The sequence below is a fragment of the Pempheris klunzingeri genome, chromosome 2, assembly GCF_042242105.1.
Source record: "Pempheris klunzingeri isolate RE-2024b chromosome 2, fPemKlu1.hap1, whole genome shotgun sequence".
Lineage (NCBI taxonomy): Eukaryota > Metazoa > Chordata > Actinopteri > Acropomatiformes > Pempheridae > Pempheris > Pempheris klunzingeri.
In genome coordinates this window covers 13,045,671-13,069,240 of record NC_092013.1, presented here as the reverse complement: position 1 = coordinate 13,069,240, position 23,570 = coordinate 13,045,671, and the positions used below count along the sequence as shown (strand labels likewise).

The 23,570-nt window shown below is 41.2% G+C and overlaps 1 protein-coding gene across 1 annotated transcript in view; it reads left to right on the top strand.

Moving 5' to 3' along the window:
• The window catches only part of ca16b (carbonic anhydrase XVI b), a 77,961-nt gene extending 55,033 nt beyond the window's left edge, over nucleotides 1-22,928 (top strand). Inside the window, exons 8-28 of the mRNA XM_070837629.1 lie at nucleotides 237-421; nucleotides 3,014-3,122; nucleotides 3,233-3,282; nucleotides 3,384-4,131; nucleotides 5,032-5,164; nucleotides 7,974-8,065; nucleotides 9,750-9,841; nucleotides 10,881-10,977; nucleotides 11,091-11,173; nucleotides 11,595-11,729; nucleotides 11,840-11,974; nucleotides 13,298-13,470; nucleotides 13,608-13,743; nucleotides 14,624-14,770; nucleotides 15,212-15,305; nucleotides 15,858-15,934; nucleotides 16,129-16,257; nucleotides 16,511-16,657; nucleotides 16,857-16,999; nucleotides 18,618-18,753; nucleotides 19,588-22,928. Coding sequence (XP_070693730.1) covers nucleotides 237-421; nucleotides 3,014-3,122; nucleotides 3,233-3,282; nucleotides 3,384-4,131; nucleotides 5,032-5,164; nucleotides 7,974-8,065; nucleotides 9,750-9,841; nucleotides 10,881-10,977; nucleotides 11,091-11,173; nucleotides 11,595-11,729; nucleotides 11,840-11,974; nucleotides 13,298-13,470; nucleotides 13,608-13,743; nucleotides 14,624-14,770; nucleotides 15,212-15,305; nucleotides 15,858-15,934; nucleotides 16,129-16,257; nucleotides 16,511-16,657; nucleotides 16,857-16,999; nucleotides 18,618-18,753; nucleotides 19,588-19,734 — 3,188 coding nt within the window. The 3' untranslated portion in view covers nucleotides 19,735-22,928. The remainder of the gene's footprint in view (nucleotides 1-236; nucleotides 422-3,013; nucleotides 3,123-3,232; nucleotides 3,283-3,383; nucleotides 4,132-5,031; nucleotides 5,165-7,973; nucleotides 8,066-9,749; nucleotides 9,842-10,880; nucleotides 10,978-11,090; nucleotides 11,174-11,594; nucleotides 11,730-11,839; nucleotides 11,975-13,297; nucleotides 13,471-13,607; nucleotides 13,744-14,623; nucleotides 14,771-15,211; nucleotides 15,306-15,857; nucleotides 15,935-16,128; nucleotides 16,258-16,510; nucleotides 16,658-16,856; nucleotides 17,000-18,617; nucleotides 18,754-19,587) is intronic.
• Nucleotides 22,929-23,570: the final 642 nt, after the last annotated feature.

Below are 23,570 nucleotides of genomic sequence, written 5' to 3'. Positions count from 1 at the left end.
GAGTCAAGTCAGCAGCAGACAGTAATAACAGGCTTGTTAAAAGGTGTCTTGCATTCTGCTTACACACACCAACAGACACAAATACATGTGGTTAAGCAGTCTTCCCAACCACAGTCTCTTATTTTCACCCAGCTGCATTCGAGCACCAGAGAAGTGGTGATTTTTTTTTTGGTTAGCAGTCATTTTTCTTTTCATGCTGTTTCGTTATCTTACCCCTCTTCTTTCTGCTCTTTCAGTGTGCAGCAGTGCCCCAGTGAACATGAAGATCCAGCCGCTAAACCGGACGGCGTTGATGGTGAGCTGGGAGCGCCCTCTGACTGTCTACCACCCACCCATCACCAGTTACATGGTCTCTTACGGCTGGGTGAAACGTGATGTTGCTGATGAAAAGACCTTCACCAAGACTGGGGACCAGAGTATGGTGAGCATCAACTGCCAACTGCCACTAACAATTGCTCACACCGAACCAAAGCAATTTGCCAATTGTCTATATTCTTTTTTTTATTTTTATTTTTCAATAAGATGGATGTAAATGGCTCCATTTGGTTTGCAGAGCCACAGATGTATCTGGCAGGATCAGAGGGTGTTTGGATCAGTGACAGTGTGTGGAGGAGGTGACAGGTTGTGTTGAACTCTGCATGTGGCTGTTGGTTGATATGAGGGCGCAGATACTCCCCTGTCACTCACCTGTCTAAGAATAGACACGTGGGACTGTCACACACACTGACGAGTCTAACCGATATACGTAATGTTTTGACAAATGCACCTGTGGCCTTTTCTCAGTGTAAGCCTTTTTTTTCCGTCATCTATTTATTCACTCATTTTAGTCTCTGATGCAGGTCAGTGTGTAACAGGCTCAGTGCTTGTAGCATAAAGTAATTCAGACGAAAACAATATAAACCAAATAATATGTTTCTTTTATTTCAACAATTTGAAAACTAATTTGAAAAAAAAAAAAAAAGTCTGTTTTCAGGCATCGGAGGCAACACTTTGAACACCACCTGACTTCTTTTAGTAACCAGTGCAGGAAAACGTTCAAGTGCAGTCCCCTTAGATCTCAGTGAAGTTTTTGACACCAGTGATCATACACTTCTGCTCATGTGCCTTAAGCACTGAGTTACCACTTCAGTTCTTACTGTGTCTCTCCAGCAGAGCGTTCACTGTCTCCTCAGAAATATATCCTCCCCCTGCAGGAGGTTACACCTTGAGGGCTGTTCTTTTTCCCACTATATATTCTTCTGCCTCGTCACATATCCCTCCATTTGTGGGAATCGAGCACCCAGCTGTGCATCTCTTTAAAGCCCGCTGACCCCCCAGCTGTCTTGACAGTCTGCATGACTGCCTCTTTAGATATAAACAGTTCAGGGGCTAAACAATCACCCACTGGTTCAGAGACCTGGGATCAGCTCCCTGGTGGCAGCACTGGCTCCAGCTTGGTCATGCATCTCAGTGAACACAGTTGTCATTGTCACTGGGTGGGAAGCTGGTGAGGGATCATGCATTGTTGCTGCATTAGTGACTTCTACTGGTTGATTGGAGCAACTGCACAGAGGCGGTGGAATCTGAAAGGAATAGACTAATCCTTTACACATATTGCACCCTCCATTCTCTCTAATGCTTAGAAACTAGCTAATGCATTAGCGAATAACGTCCTCCACTCAAGAATGGGACTCATTGTATTTAGCAGTTCATGTTTAAAATGAACATTATTTGAAAGTAAATGTAAATTTGATATTTTTTTACCCAGGTGATTTAACTATTTTGGGAAAAAATGGTGTTGGACACCATGCATCTTTTTATCTTAGAACGTGCCTGGAGGATCTTTAACTTACAAACTAGTCACTGAAGCGAAGAGACTTTGGACAAGCAGATTGAAAATGAATATGCAATGCAGCCTCCTGCAGTCAGGAACCGCCTCACAAATTAAACTAATGTTATCCTCAGCGAAAGATGACTTAACATGTATTTCCTCTGCTTAAGATTATTGCAGCTCACACAAGTCCTGCGCCCATCAGAAGTCTCACCTGCTGCTTGTTCAGAAACCTGCCACAACAATTCTGTCTGATGTGAAACATAGAAACCATCTCACAGCAATTTCATTCTCCCTGTGCCGATTACCCGCAACTCTCAGCTTCCCCCAGCTACATTTACTGACCTTTTAACTCTCCATCAGCCGTGCTGCTCCTTGAAGTCCTCTGCCAGAGCCGTCACATTTCTAAAGCCTGTTCTTCATTTTCTGTATTCTGTGGTCTTAACATGAGACACAAGAGGCTAGAGCATTCTCTGTTAGGATCAAAGATGAAGTAGAATCTGGTATTACAATCTATATTTTAACAACGCATACGTTGATTGACGTTATTAGATTGGCTGTTTTTCAAAGAATGGATTAATGTGAATTATTTGTCTGTTGTTGTTTTCATGCAATATCTTTCAGTTTTGTCGAGCGCTTTGTAAGTTATTATTATTATTATTATTATTATTATTATTACGCATCTACCGCAAATGGCTGACTGAAAGAAAAATTAGTATGTCCATGAGGTGCTGCATGTAGTTACACTCCATTACTACAGTCCATCAGTCGCTTTACTGACAGTATTCTCTCTCTGCTGTCAGTCTTTCTTATTCTGCCCACTTCATTTCCATTTCAATTTTCTGTTTCTATCTCTGGACACCTTTATCTGAATTATTTTAGAGAAATTCCAGCTCTCCAACACCGGAGGCAATCACCCATCCGTCCTGAGGGCCATTTTAATATAAGTAAAGCCATCTGCAAACTGCGCAACACAATTGAATTAGGCAGGAATGGAGGTTTTAAAATGCATCGTACTTGTGGGTCATAGACTGTTGACAGAACAGAGGCTTAGTGTAGTATAGTCTAATTTTAGGCAATGTGAATAACCATCGTCCACTGTCTTAAATGTATTTTCATCTACACATTCATATATTATTTACAAAATATCTGCAAGTGGTCTGAAGTGTGTGTGTGTGTGTGTGTGCATCTTTTCTCTTGCAGAGAGCAGTCATCACTAATGTGTCCCCTGACGTCCTGTACCTGTTCAGAGTGCAGGCAGTATGTCAGCATGACCTTCGCAGTGATTTCAGTCAAACATTGCTGTTCAGAGGTACCTGGTCAAAATCCTCCAGCCATCAAGGCATTATGTATTCTTAAGGAAGGATCAATTTTGCACGTCAGGCACATGAAGTGATGCTTCCTTGCTATTTTGTTTTTCAGCGAATACAACAAGAATATTTGAAGGATCTCGGATTGTGAAGACTGGGATGGTGAGTTGACCAGAAGGTGGCGGTGCGAATTTCTTTAAGTATGTTAGTGACATTCGTGTTGTTCTGTTGAATAACTTTTTTTCTCTGTGCATCTCCCTCAGCCCACAATTTCTCCGGCGTCCTCAGCAGACATGGCTCCCATCAGCTCTGGTTCCTCCACTTGGACGTCCTCTGGCATCCACTTCTCTATTGTCTCCATGGCAACAGGGATGGGCCCGTCCTCTAGCGGCAGCCAGGCCACAGTGGCCTCCGTGGTGACGAGCACCTTGCTGGCAGGCCTGGGCGTAGGCGGAGGGGTCATCTCCTCGCTGCCGAGTTCTGTTTGGCCTACACAGGCGCCCCGTGCCACGCAGAACCCAACCCGTCCGACCGTCCCGCCTGCCAAGTCCAGCACCGATCAGGCGCCGCCCCAGGGCTCCAAGACAGACGGCCTGAAATCTGAGGAGAACGAGGCTGCACGCGAAGGCGAGGAGGAAGAAAAGGAAGGGGAGAGAGAAGGAGAGCAGGATGAGGGAGAAGATGAGAAGAAGAGAAAAACCAAGACCGCACCTGATAATGAGGGAAAGCAAGCAAACAGCACTGTGTCCAAAGAGCCTTTAATCACCACCCCTGCATCCACAGCCAAAGAGAAAGGAGAAGGGAAGCCGACAGTCAAAGGCACCACAGAACCTGCAAGCACAGGTGACGACCAGTTGGTCAGTGTAGAGAAAAAACCCACAGATGTGAATGTGATCTCCACTCAGGAGCCTCGTAATGGCAGCACAGAGATGCAGATTCCTCAGAGCTCCACTCTGCCTCCGAAGATCGGTGTCGATGGGAAGAGTCTCTGGCCTTTCTCTGTCCACACTGGTGAGCAGACCTCTCTCACTTCCACACAGATTCGACTCAGTATCGCCTTTGAGTTTTCCGTGTTCTCAGTAGTTCTCTCGTTTTCAGCCATCATACAAGGCAAGGCCTCTCCACAAAGCAGAAATATGCAAACACTACCAACGGTTATGTGGCCCAATTTACCATAACAAATAACTTGATTAAAGACCGTAACAACGCTGGTTACTATCACAGTCAAAGATAACGCTCCAGGCTTTTGTGTAGCTTCAACACAGAGGCCTGAAGGCAGAGGTAAGCCGTCTGCCATAGGGGCTGTGCCTCGAGGAATTCCATTGAATCCTATTGAGTTTGCTTCAGGGCAGAGAGTTTTTGAAGATTCTTGCAATCACAATGAGAGGTTGAGATTTTTTTTATTGCCATTATGATCAGTCTCAAGTGATATGTGTTTTTGTCTCTCATAGATTAATGTATGTATTTTACCAAAATAGGTCAAAAATGTTTATTGCTCTTTTTCAGTATATTCTACTAAGCTAAATATTGAGCTCAGACCAGGCCCAGGTTGGACCTACTGCTAACTCTTCACAGTAACCCCCAACATTTTGGTACTTGTGAAACTGTTTTCCGAACATAACAGAGTTTGACAGAAGATATGTAATGTTGAAAGTTAAAGCCCCTTTGTGTAGAATTAGAAAAAGTCTGACCTTGGCGACTCACAGTGGTAGCATCAAAAAAAATATGCTTTCACTGACACCACTGCATGCTAATGCAGCCCTCCCTGCATGGATCTGCCCTGGAAACACAGAATAAAGGGCTAAAAGTAACACATAGACTGCACCATTTTTTATCAACATTGTCTCATTTGATGTACACACAAAAATGTGCCCTCAGAGTATTTTGAAACATGCTCCTATTATGTTCCAGACCGGACCGTCTTGTCCAACATGACCCCTCACCCGGGAATGGGCAGGATGGTGTGGATCGTCCCCTTGGTGGTGGTGTCTGCTCTCACTCTGCTCTGCCTCATAATGCTGCTGATTGTGATGGTTTACTGGAGGTGAGTTCAATACAAATATCTTCACTCCTCATTCACCCTGCCAAAAAAGTTTGGTAGAACAGTTACGTATTGTTACATCAAGAGCTATAACATACAGAAATGCCTCATCTCAGTAAGGCTATCACTGATACCTCCCTCAGAGGTTTGAATAATTAGATGCCCCTCACCCGCACTTGTCCCACCCACACACTGTTTCACACGTTTTGAGTTAACTGACACGCCTGCATGCATGTCTAGATTTTCCAGTCAGTCTGCTCCACACTCAGACCTGTCTAGTTTAGATGTGTCTGCTTTATGTGCATGTATGCACATTTCATCTTCTCAAACAGCCTGGTAGTAAGATTGCTTTCTTGCCTGCTCGTCGTACATCAGACCCATCACCCACTTTGCTGAGGGTCAGGAGACCTGAAGGCCCTGCAGTGCCAGCAGGGGTCCCAGCTGTGTCTTCATCTGCTGGGCTAATTTCCAGCCATGCTGTTGGAGCCCCAGTAATTACACAGGCCAGGCCACTAGCACATGTGGGATAGTTAATGAGTTACAAATAGCACTATGGACCATTTCCTCAGCTGGTCCCATGTATATTTGCCCATGTAGTCTACAAAGGCTCGGCTTAGGTTGCATTTTTTTTTATTTACAGTTTTTGTTAATAATTGCAATGTGCTCTAAATATATTTGTCTAATATACTTTTTATTAAAGTTTGGAATCCTTAGAGGAAATGTTTATGGGTAACAACACCTTACTGAGGAATCATGTGGTTTCAGATAATATAAGAACACGGTATAAATAACAGCCTGGTTATCAGCTCCATAAAAGTGTTTGAAAACTAGACAGCTGAAAACAAGATGACTGTAGCGTATTCAGTCGGTGGAGGAATTACTGAGAGTCGTGGTATTTGAGTAGAAGAGCAGGGGCAGCTCTGAGATTAGAAATGGCCATCACAGCTGTTGTTGTGACAACTCTGACAGTTCAGACAATGCCTGCTTCCCCTGGGGAAAAGACCATGATGAAAGATGAAATCAACCCATTCACACTTTCTTTGCTCCTCATTCTCTTGGTGACAGTGCAGCTATTTATGTCAGTAAGTTTATCTGCTCACAGATGTTTTGGTCATTAACAACTTGATATAACAGTCAATTTGATTTATAAAGGTTTATTTAAAAGTATGTGATCAATGGACCGTTTTTTGACTTTTTCTTTACCCTTGTTCAGTTTCGAGCTTGTTCATTTTTGCAGTTAATGTTTTGCTACGAGTCTGTCGACAATGGAATTAATTACTGGCATTACAGTACACATCTGGAATCCTCTGAGGCTCGAGGTGTTTGTTGAAAACCCACAGATGTTCAATTGAGAGAAAAAAAATCTAAGAGTCTCAGTACTGCTTATGTGGTGTTAAATGGGATGCCTCCCCCAGTTTTCTTTTACAACTCCCATCCATTCAGAAAGCCTATATCATCCCGGTTTCCATTCCCCCAAAGAAAACTATTCTTCTGACACCCTGGGAGAGAATCGGGGAGGAGGCGTTAGTTAGCTGCATCACATCTGCACCCACAGGGAGCCATTAGATGGAGAGGCTGTAACGCAAGCCAGGGGGGAGCTCTCCTCCCTTTTTGTTTTTACCCTCTGTCTCTCACATGCACTCTCTCTCAGTCTCTCTCTCCCTCTCTGTCTTTCTCTGTCTCTCTCCCCCTCTCTTTCTATATATTTCAAATGCAGTGTAGCCTTCTTATTTTTGTTCCAACTCTCTTAAAGAATGACAAGCATCTGCTCCCTCCTCTGCATCAAGTACAGGTAGGATTAAACCCTGGAAATGCTGGAACTGGGATAAAACATGGGTCTTTTATATGCATTCATTAGTATACTGTGTGTGTGTGTGTGTGTGTGTGAGGAGGGGGTGGAAGCTGGAGAGGACATGCAAGGTACAGGACCTTAAAGATCCCTCATTTAAGGGTAGTCTCAGTTTTACAGGAGCTTTCTAAAAAGTTAAGAAAATAAAATGACGTGTTACATATCATGTAAGATTTGTTGATTTTTGTTGTAATCTATGCAGAGAAGGACATCTTGAATGTATAATGTTTTTCGCCTTAAAACATTATACAATTCATCTTTTAGAAAGCTGTAACATCCCCAGAAATTATCTAGATATTCTCTAGAGATCGATGCCACTGTTTCAGCCTGTCAGTGTTTGGCATCAATTTGGCAGGTTTTTTCAGTCTCTAAACTTTGGACCAACTTTGGATACAAGCAATTTAGGTGTTCGAAATACAAGAGGAATTACCTATAGATGAGAAACGAATGTCAAAAGTTTCTTCCGGTTTTTTCAATTCTAGTTTTCAAGTGAACACCTTTGCATTGTGCAGCAGCTTTTGGAAGCAATCACACACATTTTCTCCAGAAAACGCATCTTTCAAGTTGATTTTGTTGTCATGAAAGTAGAGTGGGACCTTTCGGAAAGTGGTGTTTGTTGCCCTGAAGTGAGAATCTCTTTGGATTGGATGTTTTAAGTTGGAGTAAAGAGCTAAATTTGGCCCTGAGCTGTGTGTGGCTATGAGTTGTTTACCTGTTCCCTGTTGTCAGCTCAGACTGTGTTTCCAGGAGCCGCTTACATCCAGTGCAACTCTTATCTGTGTGCGATCAGCTGTGTCCCAACTACTCTGGGGTTTTCATTAGCAGTTTTCTGCCGCTGCTGTGTCACTCTATTCAACTTCTATATGCTGATGTTGACAGACTGGATCTAAGAACAATGGGATAATGACTCCCTAATAGACTTTAGTGTGACATCCCACTGTATTTCTCTCTATGTCCCTGTAGGAGATTTTTCCAGACAGCTCACTTCTATGTGGAGGAGAGCAGCTCTCCGCGGGTTGTTGCCAATGAGAATATACCAGTCATTCCTATACCAGGTAAGCTTTAACCCCTTCATCACATTAGAATATACATATACCTGTATGGTATGTTCAAATATCTATAACTTGTGTCAACTTGCATGGTACTTGTGAACCAAATTGGGTACTCTGCTGTTGAAACAGTTAGTTAAAGATAATGGATAGACAGTTGAAATAGTTTGCCAAAAACTGAGGATTGATTGGCAAGAATGTGGGGTACAAAAAAATATATTTTTTAACCGTAAAAGTGGGGCTTTAAGACTCTAATGGAATACCCGAAAAATCACTAAAATGTCAAAGGATTCTTGACTAACTTCAAGTCACATATTCCTACTGAAACAGGACACGTCCGTAAGCCACAATTTACTCTCTCAAATGTTTTTTTCTATTACCTTGATGTCTGCATTTGCACAGTTTCTGTTCATTTACATGTGAAATGACTCCGTGAGCACTTCTGTAGAAGTTGTGTAACTGGCCTTTCGTAGCCTCTAATGCCCCAGGCAGCAGCGCAGTGGCAGCTTGTCGATATCAGACTTTACTTTCACAGTCGCTTAAAGCTCAGGGACATTTCAAGGCCATGATATCACAGTTGAAGAGCACGGCTGATGCTGGTATTGACTCCACATTCATTAGGCTTTTATTGCTTCTCTTTTTATTTCTTCATCTCTTTCTTTCTGTCTTCTCTTTTTGTTTTGTTCTCTGAAAATATGGCAGTTGGCTCACAGCACATATACTCTGAATGACTGACCAATGTACTTGATTTAAGTTGAAAATGTGCAAGAAAATGAAATTCAGAAAACAGTGACTTTATGGGCTCAGAAACTGCAATACTTATCTTCATAGATATTTGTAGGTGTTGTTTTTTGTAGACCCATTCATGTAGAGAAAGAGTAGAAACGTAGGAAATGACAGAATGAGATGTTAAAATGGTTTATATTGCGCATAATGGAACAGTGCAAGCACACATGTGAACACATCTCTATATATCGTTTTATATCCTGTCAAGAAAGATTGTGCCTAATCAGTTGTACTTCATTTCAATCTCCTCCTAAAGTCACATTTCACCCACAACCATTCTGATGAACTGATTAGACTGATAGTCTCCTGACACTTATTAGGAGAAGAGAGACATTTTGATAAATGAATAGATTAACAAACCAGAATTCACCTTTACGCTGTAACCACTGAGGCAAGTAAGAGCCCCGAAGGCCCCAGCTGTGAGGGCGCATTAGTTAAGACATTGGCCAGTATCAGCAGCGATGGCAGCTGGGTCCCCTGCACTATTGTCCCAGTGTGATGGTGACCAGCCTCATCAAAGATCCCTCATGTGTGATTTGGGGCTGATTTGGCTCAGATGAGACAGATGCTCCCTCCTATAAGTGCTTAAAATACCAAATTTAGACATTTCTAATAGAGGTTAGTCTGTTAAAATAGCACCAACTTGGCTTTTCTTTCCTTGGCTTTTCTTCATTAAGAAATAGACTCTCAGCCACTGATTTGATGTCAGAATACTATACATTACTATTGCTATTTATTACTTGTGAAATTGGTTTCCATGTGTGTGTTGCCGACAATCTCACACATGTACACAGATTCTTGGGATTCAAAGTGGCAAGAAACGAACCCTAATAATAATGCGCCATGAGCCACACACACACACCGTAATGGGCAGTTTGCTAACCGTGCTGTGTTTCCCCTGCAGATGACATGGAGGCCATCCCTGTTAAGCACTTTGTTAAACACATCATGGAGCTGTACAAGAACAACCTGCAAGGTTTTTCTGAAGAGTTTGAGGTACGCTTTCAACTCCACTTCAAATATGGGTTTTCCTATTTCTATTTTAGCTTTTGTATAAATGACAAAAAAGAGGCTCTTTACCACAATATTACACAGAGTTTGAGTACCTAAACGGATAAGAAGATTGCTTTTTTGACAGTTCACAACTAGTGGAGGGATTTATGAGAAGAGACCTACTATCATAAGTCCAAATGGGCAAATCCACAAGAGTTTGTTTGAACTCAATCAAACAGGTTATATGTGAAAGCACCCTACAACAGCAGAATACATAAATGGACGTGTGTGTTATTTTTTCTGGAATTAAGTAGGTACTGATTCAGCACAGTTCATCTCTCCATCTACTGTGCACGTTGTGTCTGCAAATGTGTCTGGGTCTGAGCAGTGGTTAGAGATTATTTTATCCATGTTTGTGTGCAGGGTTACTAATTGAGCAGATGGTTGAGAGAAAGACGTAGAGATAGATCTGGAGAGACAGAGGTTAATTAGAGAAGGTCTGTCTGTTGGTTGATTAGATGGGAATGCATTCTCTGTGTAACCAGGTTAAAAAATGAGGCAAAAGCTTCACCCCTGGAGGATTCCTTCTAATTGGGGTCATTTCATGTGAAGCTTGTGTGCATAATGCAAAAATCAAACACAGTTTTAGGAGTGCGAGGGTGCAGCGTGGTGTATTAAAGAAGAAGAGAAGAAGGCTGTCCTACTGGAGGCCGGAGTTCAAGCCCCAATGGCAGTAAGCATCTGCTCAGCTGAAGTGTCCTTGACTGAGTCGGTGAATCCCTGCTAGAGGTTCTGCTTTGCGCTTCATCCCGAGCTCTGAGCTCCTTATGTAGGGTGCAAGTCTGAGAAAAAGAAAAGTTTCCCTTTTAAAGACCAGTTGTATCCGAGAGAGTTTTACTTGTCAGGATATGAAAACATGCTGTCTCTATAAATGCACTGTAGCAGTTTAAATAAACATAACTCCCTTAGAGAGGGTATTTCCATTTCATCGCCTCTCCTTATTTAATAAAAAAATCCATCTGTCTGTTTTCTCTCTCTCCAGGAGGTCCAACGCTCCACAGCAGACCTGAAAATCACAGCAGAACACTCCAATCATCCTGACAACAAGCACAAAAACAGATACATCAACATTGTGGCTTGTGAGTCATCTGTAAAATCTGATTATGTCTGCTGCTTCGAAATCCAATAATGTTTTTATAACATGTTTTCATACTTTTAATAATTCACACAAATGTGTCGCTGCTCTCCCCAGATGACCACAGTAGGGTGAAATTACGAGCTCTGGCGGGGAAAGATGCCAAACATTCGGATTACATCAATGCCAACTATGTGGACGTGAGTTACCTACCACTTGACATGTTTAGTTACTTTATGCACGCTGTGGTTTGGCGTCCTGTTTTTGTGTTTTAAAGTTTGTGAAATTCACCTGCGTGGTCCTGTCTTGGATGAAATAAGAATGTGCTGTTAAAAGAATTATTCACACATTACTGGTTGCCCGGCTGATATCTCAGTTTAAAGTATTAATTTAGGTATCAAAATCACAGAACTCAATAAATAAAACTTGGGAATCTATTTTAATAAATATTGATTCATGTATATAAATATTAACAGTTTCTGTCAGCTGAAGGAGTGGATTTCATGACCAATACCAATCTGGTGTCAGTAAACATATCAGCTGTATCAGGGGTTGTGGATAATTTATACATTATTGATTGCATCTTACCAGTAAATGTATTCCACCGCTCTCCTGTTTCAGGGCTACAACCGGCCCAGAGCTTATATAGCTGCTCAGGGTCCTCTCAAGTCTACATTCGAGGACTTTTGGAGGATGATCTGGGAGCAGAACACTGGAATCATCATCATGATCACCAACCTGGTGGAGAAAGGGAGAGTAGGTTCAATGCATTAATTTGCAGAAGTAGAAATATGAAGCATGAAGTCCTAGAGATGACTGTATTTCAGACGTGGTGCGTCATTCGTGGTGTCTGTTGTGTCTTTCAGAGAAAATGTGACCAGTACTGGCCAACAGAGAACAGTGAGCAGTATGGAAACATTGTGGTGACGCTGAAATGCACCAAAGTGCACGCCTGCTACACACTGCGGCGTTTCCTTATAAGGAACACTAAAGTTAAAAAGGTAACCGAGAGTCCAACTCAACCTGAAATAAACATTATTCTCACGGGTAAATCTTCTTCAAATCTGTTTTGTTTCCATGAGGTTTCACTATACCACAATCTCTAAGTTTACCTTTAATTCTCAGTAACAAGCTGAAACTAGTGTTTTACTAAATTGGGTTGCACCATTAAAATGTAAGGTTTATCTTAGCTAGTAAAGATTTGAAAAAGCAATCAACAAATTAGTTTTAGGGGCCAAGTGATATATAACAGTAAGCATGCATAGAGGGAGATGTAGGGTCAGAGTTGCTGGTATAACATTTTGTAATTAAAGGTAAATTGTGTTTTTTTTTGTGTGGTATGTAATTAAAATCTTTACATCATCATGAAATGGCATTTTGACCAAATGCCAGGTCAACTGTGGTGACACTAATCCATATTGTCTCTAAATTCTAATTGTTCAGTTAGCTACACAACAGTTACACATTTACAGTGACACATTTTAAAATATTTTCTTCTTATTACTTATTTAGTTTGAGTGATTTGAACCCCAGAGCGTATAACAATTTGGCACGGTTCATTTGAGCGGGTGTAAACACAGTAATCATACTCGGGTGCAGACCAAAACAACCAGAGCGAGACCTCCTCTTTAACAACGTCTCAGTTATTTTGGTGACAAACGAACTCTGGTCCTTATCTGACCCAAATGCAGGAAGCTGTGGGCGTTTGTTAAACCAGCTCCCGCCGCCAGACGAGCTGTCGATTCTTCATTCATTCCTGAACTGTCTTGATATGCACCTTTGCTGACTCCAGTGCATCAACACATTATTTTCCAAGTATGGTTTGCCTAGAGTGCAATGCAAATGCCGTAATAAACGATGACTAGGGCCAAAAGCAGCCCATGTAGTTGTTCCTGCATTGGGGAATTGGAAAGTGGTGTTTTAATCTATTTCAGGAACAGAACACGAGTCTGCTCTTCTTTTGCTCTTTTTTTTACCTCCAAAAGTTATCCCACATGGAAATTCGCATCACATCACAATTTTTGTTCGGCTTGAAAATGCTGAGCTAAACTCGAGACAACTTGGAGCATTTAAACCAATTGGTCCCTGATCCGAATCAGAGCCAATGAACTAAAGGTGTGAAAATGCCCTAAGAAGAAGTTTGAATGATGCAGCTCTTTTTAATTAAGATCTCCACTTAGAAAACATTATGTCTTCTACTGTGTTGCAACTGGGCTGTACTTAAAACAGCCGATGCACCCGGCCCATGACTGTGTCCTTCATGCACAAGAAGAGAGGCTGCTTTGTATTCTCACCAGGTTTACCCATCTGCTTTCATGTTCTAGGGTCAGAAGGGGAACCCAAAAGGGAAGCTAAATGAGCGCATCGTGGTCCAGTATCACTACACTCAGTGGCCTGACATGGGAGTACCGGAGTACACCCTCCCTGTCCTCACCTTCATCAACCGCTCATCAGCGGCTCGCACTGCAGAAATGGGCCCCGTCCTGGTGCACTGCAGGTACAGTAGTTATTAGCATCCTCCTGGGCTAAATGACTGTTACTTATGAGTGCCAGAGTCTCACATGCTGATTTGGATAACAGCTCCCTCTATGGGCCTGCCATTGTGCTCATACGTCTTTGTGCTCTGCTCCTCAGTGCAGGGGTTGGTCGCACAGGAACCTACATTGTCATTGACAGCATGCTACAACAGATCAAGGACAAAAGCACAGTCAGCGTCCTGGATTTTCTCAAACATATCCGCACACAACGCAACTACCTGGTCCAGACTGAGGTAAGACACCTGAAGTTGTTCCTTATGTTGTGAAACTGTATTCCTCCTGATACATTAAAAAGGTCATATATGATTAAAAATGGATGTGGAGTTATTAAAGCTCAGGTAAAGCAACACACGGTATAAACTGTTATACACTGACCACAGCACAGATTGATGTGAGACACTAGAATTGTTCCCATCAGGCCACAGTTATGTATTTGATTTTTATTTCTGTCCTTCAAACCTCATGTGCAATTAAATGCCTCTACCTTCATTATCAGAGCTGTCTGTAACATGGTGTCGAATTTTTCTAGCTCTATTTAGGTTTTGCCACTACTAACAAATTCAAATAGTATAATAATAATAATAATTAAAAAATGCCTCATACTTCTACTCCTTCACATTTTGTGACAGTACTATCAGCTAATAAATGATGATTACAATTAGCTCCACCTTTACCAGCTGCAACATTGAAATGATTTACATCCATAGTCATAATCCAATCATGTAAGTTATGATATGATTCTGCAGAATAACCACTCTTACATTTGGAATATTTTGGTGGCAACATCTTCTGCTTGGGTAGAGTTTTGAACGCAGGACTTTATGACTGTATTTTTCACGCCACTGATTGCAGGTCTTTTTTTTTTTTTTTTTTTCAATGTTTTTTTATTTCACAGCACCATTTTTCCCAAACACTATTTTGTTTCATAATGGCACTTGTTGTCACAGTCAGTCAAGACAAACAGGCGTACTGCATGAAATAAAATGTCATAACAGCAAACTGAGATTTAGAAATGTTTCGCTTTATTTCACACTTTCAGGGTTATTTTGTTCATTTTGTCTGTGTTTACTCATTTCATGTTGTATGTATGTATTCTTCCATGTGTCGCCACAGGAGCAGTATGTTTTCATCCACGATGCTCTAATGGAGGACATTCTAAGCAGAGAGACAGAGGTGCCTGCCTGGCAGCTGCACAGTTATGTCAACAGCATCCTCACGCCCAACTCGACAGGCCGCACACAGCTGGAGAAGCAGTTCAGGGTGAGTAAACCTTCTGGGAGTCTGACCGGTCCTGTTAGATGAGCTGTCACTGTCTGCAGTGGCGCCCTCAGCTGAAATCTTCGGATTAGAGGCTTGTTATCAACGTGCACGGTGGCTTTCCAGTTCCAGAGGGGAATAGACTGGTAGCGTCTCTGATGTTGGCTGTGATAAAGACATGTCTGTCACCCCTTCTGCCTCATGCAATTCTTGATGAATGTTTCATCAGGCTCTCCTGCTCGCTCATCATCAGGACAGAGAAATTAATTGCTCACACATTCTGTCTGAGCCTTACATGCTCATTATTAATGGGAAAGGCTTGCTGTTAATCCAGGGTGTTAAACAACATTGTGTCTTAATTTTCAAGTTTTGATTTTAATTTACAAGGACTCTTCGGATTAAAAACAGTGAGATTTTCTGATCCTTTGCTTTCTGTCTCACCAGCTGCTGACTCAGTGCAACACACGCTTTGTGGAGTGCTTCAGTGCCCACAAAGACAGCAACAAGGAGAAGAACCGCAATTCCTCAGTGGTTCCCTGTGAGTATCTTATCTGTTTTATCGCAGCCCACTTGTAATGGACCTGAGATTATGGAGAACCAAGGTCATGTCGAACGTAGCTTGTAAAGCAGTCTCCAGTCAGGGGCATCAAGAGGCTTGGTTACAGTGGGTTGACACTGAAAGTAATAGGAATGACGTTATTGAAAGGACTCATACAGCACTGACAGTATTCAAATTTGAAGGAGAATATTACATTTGGCCATTTTTAAAAGCAAATTTTACAAAGAAAATCTCTGCTGTGTTGGTTATACTGCCTTCCTCTTTGAAACAGCCGGAAAATAAGAGTCTCACATTTTCTGATTCTGCATTTTCCTATTTTTCAGTCAGTAAATTCCTATTCCAAAATTAGAATCTATTTCCATAATCCTATAAATTAATCTTTCTATGCGTTATTGGCTCCCTGACAAGGGAAAAGGAGGTACTTGTTGCTATAGCAACAGCAATGACTAGTAATGAGCGTGTGCATTATCAGCCAGGGTGATGTTATAGAAGCCTGGGTTTTGCAATTTAAAGTGTGTTTCCTCTCTACAGCGGAGCGAGCAAGGGTCGGACTCGCCACCCTGCCTGGAATGAAAGGAACAGATTACATTAATGCATCCTACATAATGGTACGGTGTGCTAGTGCAACAGCTTCTTTACCCTCGCTCACTGTGGTTTTGAAGCACTTTGACTTTGACAGGTCTGACAGTTCTTGTGACAATTTCTTAAAAATGGTCAGCTTTCTGTCAGCTCTCACAATCATCCATCAGTGTGAGCAGTCAGAGCGCGGGAGTGACTAACAGCTCACTTCTTGTCACCTCAGGGTTACTTCAGGAGTAATGAGTTCATCATTACCCAGCATCCTTTACCCCACACCACCACAGACTTCTGGAGGATGATTTGGGACCATAATGCTCAAATTATCGTCATGCTGCCTGACAACCAGGGCCTGGTAAGTAACCTTGGACCACAATTATGGTCATGTGGTATTCATGCTTTCTGATAGTTTTATTTGATACAAGGATATTTAATTGTTAGTATACAAGGCAGATGATAAATATCTAATTTAGAGCAAATCTATGATCTAGTCTCCACACAGACAGAAAGCATGATGGCACCTATATTAAAAAACAAAGAATCGGTCCTAGTTTTATACCCGTTACCTGCAACTTGTCTTGTTTTGATTTGCCGTTGTTTCTCTGCAGGCTGAGGATGAATTTGTTTACTGGCCGAGTCGGGAGGAGGCCATGAACTGCATCGCCTTCACTGTCACACTCATCAGTAAGGACAGACTGTGTCTCTCCAATGAGGAGCAGATCATCATCCACGACTTCATCCTAGAGGCCACACAGGTACCTGGAGCTCTGCTCCGTTACATGTGCCATACTTGATCACTGTGACATGAGACATCACAAGTCAGCAGTTCTTGGCCACTCTTGGTGTTTGATTGCTATGATGGGTACACTCCCACAGAAGCATTGCATCATTTATGTCATGTCTGCGAGTGTTCATGCATTGCTTGGAGTGACACCCCTCTCCCATGTGTGACAGGACGACTACGTTTTGGAGGTGAGACATTTTCAGTGCCCTAAATGGCCCAACCCTGATGCTCCGCTCAGCAGCACCTTCGAGCTCATCAGCGTCATCAAGGAGGAGGCCATGACTCGAGACGGCCCCACCATCGTGCACGATGAGTAAGTTTGTGTTGCCTCTAACACTGGGACCTTGAAAGGATTTTGTCAGTGGTTTTCAAGTTGGAGATCATAAAGAAATCTGCTCTCCTGAGATCCAGTCATAAACTAGTGCAGGACTGGTGATTAATATTCATTCGATTTTTATGTCTCTGCGCTGGCGACAGCTGTGTCCGTAGGCATTATGTTTTTGACTTTGTCTCACTTTCATGAATGCGATATCTCAAGAATGCCTTAAAGGAATTTCTTCAAATTTCATCCACTTCATCAAAATTTCATCCACGTCCACTTGGACTCAAGGATGAACTCAGTAGAATGTGGTTGTCAGAGGTCAGTGACACTGTGACGTCAAAAAGCAAGTTTTTGTCCAGAATTCACAATTTAACATGCAAATTATTACAAAATTTCACAATATTTCATATCCAATAGGTCAAAGGTCAGCTTCTAATGTTCTGCAAAAACACTTTTCTGGACATTATTCAACACCATACTTTTGAGCCGAAGGAGGGATTGTGACCATATTTCACATTTGGTGAACACACACTAGTGGCGTCACATTTGGTAATCTTGGGTGCCCACCTTGAAAGTGATTATATATATTGATTGTATATATCTTCTGTGCTACTGGGATGAAAATGTGTGTGAAACATTCTTTCTTTTTTGTCTGCGGTCATGGCTACAGCTTTGTGTTCTACCAGAATCAGCTTTATTGGCCAAGCATGTGAACATCTTGTTTCTGTCAACAGATTTACACACTAATAGACATACAGCAGAACAGGAACATCAAAGCTTAACAAAGACAAGTCAATTTTATCTATATATCCTCGTATCACAATTAAAACATTTGTGTCATTTGATTTGGCCCTTGACTCGCATGAGGAACAATTCATTCAAAGTCTTCATTTCACTGGAGTCTGGACTGACATGGACTGCGACTTGTTCTTGTTGAGCTGTAGTGTTTGCACTAGAAGGATGAGAAATAAGCCACTAAACATAGAGAGCTTTCCATGGCTTGGAGTGTGAGAGTCCTTTAGTGTGTGCCAGGGCTGAGAATCCACAGGCAGCTACCAAAATAAATAAAAATACCACTCTAAAGTCTCTTAGTGACCAGGCAACCATAACAACTTCCACAGTTGTTCCCAGCTGACGTCTTTCCTACAGACCTCTGTGCCTTCGGCGCCGCAGCTGCAATTTGTGAAAACATCAGCTAATTGAATAGTCACTAAGTGTAGGCCCTGACAATCAATAACACTTTATCCTTCATTTCCTTAAAGCTGTATCTGAAGGTGTCACAGACTAAATAACAGGCCGCTCTACCCGCCCATTTACAACAGATGCTAACATGATTGCATGCTGATTGCTCACAACCAGAATCTGCATGGAAGCAGTTGCTTCTATCACAGATTTTATCCTGTCATTTATTCTAGTGTGCTTTATTTTGACACATTGGAGCACACATATGATTATAACACCATAGTCTTCATCTAAAACTACACAGATATGTGAGTTGTGTAGTTTAACTAAGGATTTAGGAGGTGTGATGTATTAGTGTTTCCAAATACCTGAACAGGAAGGCAGCTTTTACAGACAATAGAGCTGAGTTTGAACATTTCCACCACAGGTACGGAGCAGTGTCGGCAGGCATGTTCTGCGCTCTCACCACACTGTCCCAGCAGCTGGAGAATGAGGGAGTCGTCGACATCTATCAGGTGGCAAAGATGATCAATCTAATGAGGCCGGGAGTCTTCACTGATATAGTAAGTTCACTTTTATGTCAAATACAAACAGGATGGATTCACAGTCGGCATTTAATGATTGGAAACATAAATTAAAGCTGCAATCATTAATAGTATTTAATGATATAGTTCTCTCTCACCACTCTCATCATCCTCTTTCCCAGCAGCAGGCAGCTTTCAGCAGATAAAATCTCATAATTGCCCTTTTCACTAACGGCCAGTTAGCAACTAGCTGGTGATCATAGAGGAGCATTTAGCAGCTAAAGAGCAACATTTAAGGCTGGTTTGATCCATTTGTGGTCACCATGGGGCAGAACTACATTAAAACAAGCTGACAGATGCACACAGCATCCGCCGCCACCAGCTTACATCGTTGTGACTGACATGGTGGGAAACAATCCAGCAGACACAGAGCGACATTAGCATTTGTTTGGAGTCACGTTTTTCTCCACCTGTTCAAAGGAAGTCTAATATTCAGCCCCGCTTTTCCATTTCCACCAAACTCCGGACTAAAAACCTGGTGGTTTAGCTGCTAAATACTCCACTGTGTTACTTTGTCTGTTTGCCATTTAGTGCAGCTTTTTCACTGGAAGCAGTTGTCTAATGGAGGTTAATCAGATTTGTTCAGACCCAAGCGTGCGGTAATTGTGTGCAGTGTAAAAGCAAAACAATGAGCTAAAAGAGGCTAAAATACCCCAGAGAGCTGCAGAGTTGGACGTTGATTCTGATTTGTCACTATGAATGATCAGTGATTCAACTTTCTATGTAAAAAATATTGATTATCACAGAAATGGGACTGTTCTGTATCATGTGTACAAATGTTAACCTGTTGTGTGTCTGTGTTCGTGGTCGCAGGAGCAGTACCAGTACCTTTACAAAGCCATGCTCAGCCTGGTTGGTACCAACGAGTGTGGCCTGAGCCCCATGCACATGGACACTAATGGGGTGGTGGTGATTGCAGACGAGTCGGACCCTGCAGAGAGCATGGAGTCGCTGGTCTGAGGACGTTCTTACAGGCACTTAATTTGTAAAAACTCAAGAACTTTTCTGAGGCCTTTTTTGCCAGACTATTGATTAAATGAATAACCTTATTACTTTTTATACTGATAAAGGTTTTTTGATATTTATGTTTTTGTCCTTTATTTCTTGTCTTAAATGTTATCCTGCTGAGCGTTTGCACCTGTTTTTTAAGTTGACGTGAGAAAAAAGCAGCTCTGTCCAGTTTGCACTATACTATCAGTGTTACTGCCTAAATCTAGTGAGTGGAAAAAGTTTCACAGTTTGAGTCCTGGCATCACGACACCACTGGGATCTTTGGACCGCGTTAAGACAAACCTGAAGTATGAAGAAGCGGGATGAGCTGAGGCGATCCACTTCCAATAATGTCTCATAACGAAAACATCACATGACAGCATAGCCCAGCATGCATTATGTCACTTTGTCACCTCGATCAAACTAACTGTTAAGAAGCTCCACTCCACACGTGAGAAGCTCCTAATCACGTTAAGAGACTATTACCTGCCTATTATTCATATTCTGTCCAAATATCACACTGCTGTCTTGTATAATGTACTTATGGCTTATTTTGTTAGTGTGTTTCAACATCTAATGTGAACGTTGCTTTTTACAGGGATTTATATTGTTATATTGTTTTGTAATATATATATTATATCCTTAATAGCCGGTCAATGTTTTCTTTTTTTAGTATTTTTGCCTATTTGTCCACTGGCTTTGGTGTAGATTCATATTTTCCTTTGAAATTCTTTAGCTTGTCACAAATAATCTACAAAGTTCCATTTTTGTCATCATGGTTGTTTTTTGTTTGTTTTTTTTTTGTTTTCCAGCTTTTCTAACCTCTACTGTCACAGCTCAACTGTTAACAAATGTAATGGGCGTCTCTATTGATGCAGTGCAGTGTCTACAAAAAATATTCACCCCACACAAACTTCCATGCTTTATTGTTTTACTGCATTAAATCACAGTGGATGTCATTATGATTTATTTTTTGACACTGATCAATAGAGGAAACGACTTCAATGTTAAAGTGAAAACAAATTTCTACTAAGTGAAGTACAAGTAGAACCCCCAAACCTGATTGCCTTTTTCAAGTATTCACCCTCTTCAAGATAATATTTATTAAAAACGTTTGAACGTGAATATGATGGCGTGAATAGTCTGCACATCTGAACACGTTTGGCCTGTCAAAGTCTGTTTAAGGAGGACTGTGAGTGAACAGCAAAGTCCTGCCACTAACTCTGGACCAGTCTTCTGTAGACTCTGACTCCATGGCATTAACATTGTTCTTCTAGAGACATTCCTGCGCAGCTGTGGCTTTAGATTTGCATGCAGATGTGCAGTGGCTTGGCTTACGCACCTCATAGCATTTAGCATCATCAGACCATAAAACCTTTGCCTTTGCCGTGAAGGTGGCCTTTGTTTTCTCACCTGAGGCTTGTTCTTTGCCACTTTTCCTTAAAGGTTAAACAGCTGGGCTGTGTGTCCTGTTAAGACCATGAAACCCTGCAGCTACTTCAGGCCTCTCTGGCCTCTCTCTGGTCTCCCGAGTGCCCTCGTCCTTCTTGTCAACACACCATCACCGGCTGTAGGCAGATTTTAGAGCCGTGCCATACTCTTTCAATTTTTCATAGGGATATCCAGTGCCTTGGAAATGTTCTTATATCCTTCCCCTAATTAATACTTTTCACTTAAGTTGTCACAAAATTGTTTGGAGTCATTCATTTGTTTTCATGATGCAGTTTTTGCCAGGAAATTGATAAAAAGAGAAAGTTTTGTACAAAGAGTTTTCTGTCAACTGTAGACTTTTGTTTCACTTTGACAATTAAGAGTCCTTTTCTTTTGATCAATGTGAAAAAAAAAAATCCTAATTACATCCACTGTGATTCAAGTTGCTGTAAAGAAATAAAACATGAAAAAAAAACTCCAGAGGAGGTGAGTACTTTGTGTAGGCGCTGTAGTTTCTTTTTGGGGGGTTGATGCTTTATTTGTAACCAAAGATGTGGTTCCAGTTTGCAGCTTGTAAGTGGTTTTGTCCTGAAATCTATTTAATCAACTAGAATTAAAACTTTTGCTAAATCTTACAGTGCAGATTACTAGTGTCTGAGGTGTGACTTTAACAAGCGTTCAGCATGTTTCTGTTCTAGCCTCAGGAACTCACCTTACAGTAGATAATTGGGAAAGGTGAAGCTTTCCTCACATCAGACAATAAGATGTAAAGTTCAGGCTGTACAATGTGTTTTATTTGGGCTGATATTCTGTTTCCACACTATTTTGTGGTCTTTATTATGAGCCCGTTTTAACCCTGAACATCCCTCTCTCTGGATTGATTTACGTGTATCCTCATACTCTATAATGGTCTCTATGATGAAAACCCTTTTTCTTCTGTGAACACCCACTTCTCTGACAAAGGGGAGTTTGCGAAATTCAGTGAAAACTCTCCAACATTTGGAGAAAAGTCCATATTGCTGATCACTCTGCAACAAAACTTTTCTTTGCGGCAACTGTTTTTTTTAATTGTTGTTGTTGTTTTTGTTTAGTTTTTTTCTTTTGAGTGAATGCTAATGTCCTTTCTGTTTTTGATATTTCTACACTAATTGAAAACACGAGTGCTGTGGCTGCACACATTTACTTCAAAAGCAAATGTCTTTGACTTTAATGTAATCTTTGTGACCATAGAAGTTTATATTTTCATACAAAGATTTGGTTTGTATAGTGGCCATGTAACAGATTGTACCTTTGTGGGAATTGTATTATCCAGATCTCCACAGCGGAGACCCCACCTGCCCCTCTGAGGTCCATACTGATATTTAAACAGATTCCCCTGACATTTGCTCATTGGTCCAGGGATCCAGTATGTTAGCCTCAGTGCATTTCAGCCAGGTTGGTAGTTAAGTCTATTTTGTAACTTAAATAAATAATAAAATGGTTTTGTCCATCATATCACATGTTTATATGATAGCATCATAGCAATATACCTCTATGATGCTGTCATGTACCATATTATAGTGTAATAGTGTTATTTAATAGGTATCCTGTATTGCTATACATTAAATAAAGCTTTGGTTTGGGTGCACAGCATCCTTGTATTTCATGCAACTGCTGATGGAGGAGTGTTGACTGAATCTAAAGGCACGAAAGGCTCATCCTGTCGCCCCCTGCTGTCCATCTGTTACCAAACAACAGTGGTAGAAAAGTATTCACAGTCGTGTACAAGTAGCAAAACCACACTGTGAAAATATCTCACTTGTATGTTCTGTATGCAACATTTAATTTATAGTATAGTAAACTTGTGGTATAGAAGTATCAGCAATAAAATGCACCTAAAATCATTAGGATCAGTATTTATTCATCAGAGTGGCTCGTATTACATTATTACTACTGATTTATTTATGTGTCAGCAGCATGTTGATGTTGTAGCTTCTCAAATGGAGCTACTTTTAAATACTTAATATATTGATATATACTGATAGTTGGTAGTGTAATCTATCACAGTGCATCATAGTTTATTCATTTTTATATGTATGATAAACTAACTAGGAACTTTAGCTATTATGTAAATATAATGGAGTAAGAAATACAGTATTTCCTTGTAAATGGACTGCAGTAGAGGTACACAGTCACATAAAATAGAATACTCGTGCAGTAGCCTCGTTGATGACATTGAGAAGGTGAGTTAGCTGTGGGCTACAATTTGCCCTATTTATTTATTTATGTATTTATGTATTTTATTAGCGTATATATTTGCTTACAGTTTGACAAATGGGAACTATTAAAAGTATGCTGAATTGGCTGTTAGCAGTTCCTGTTTGGAATGTACACGA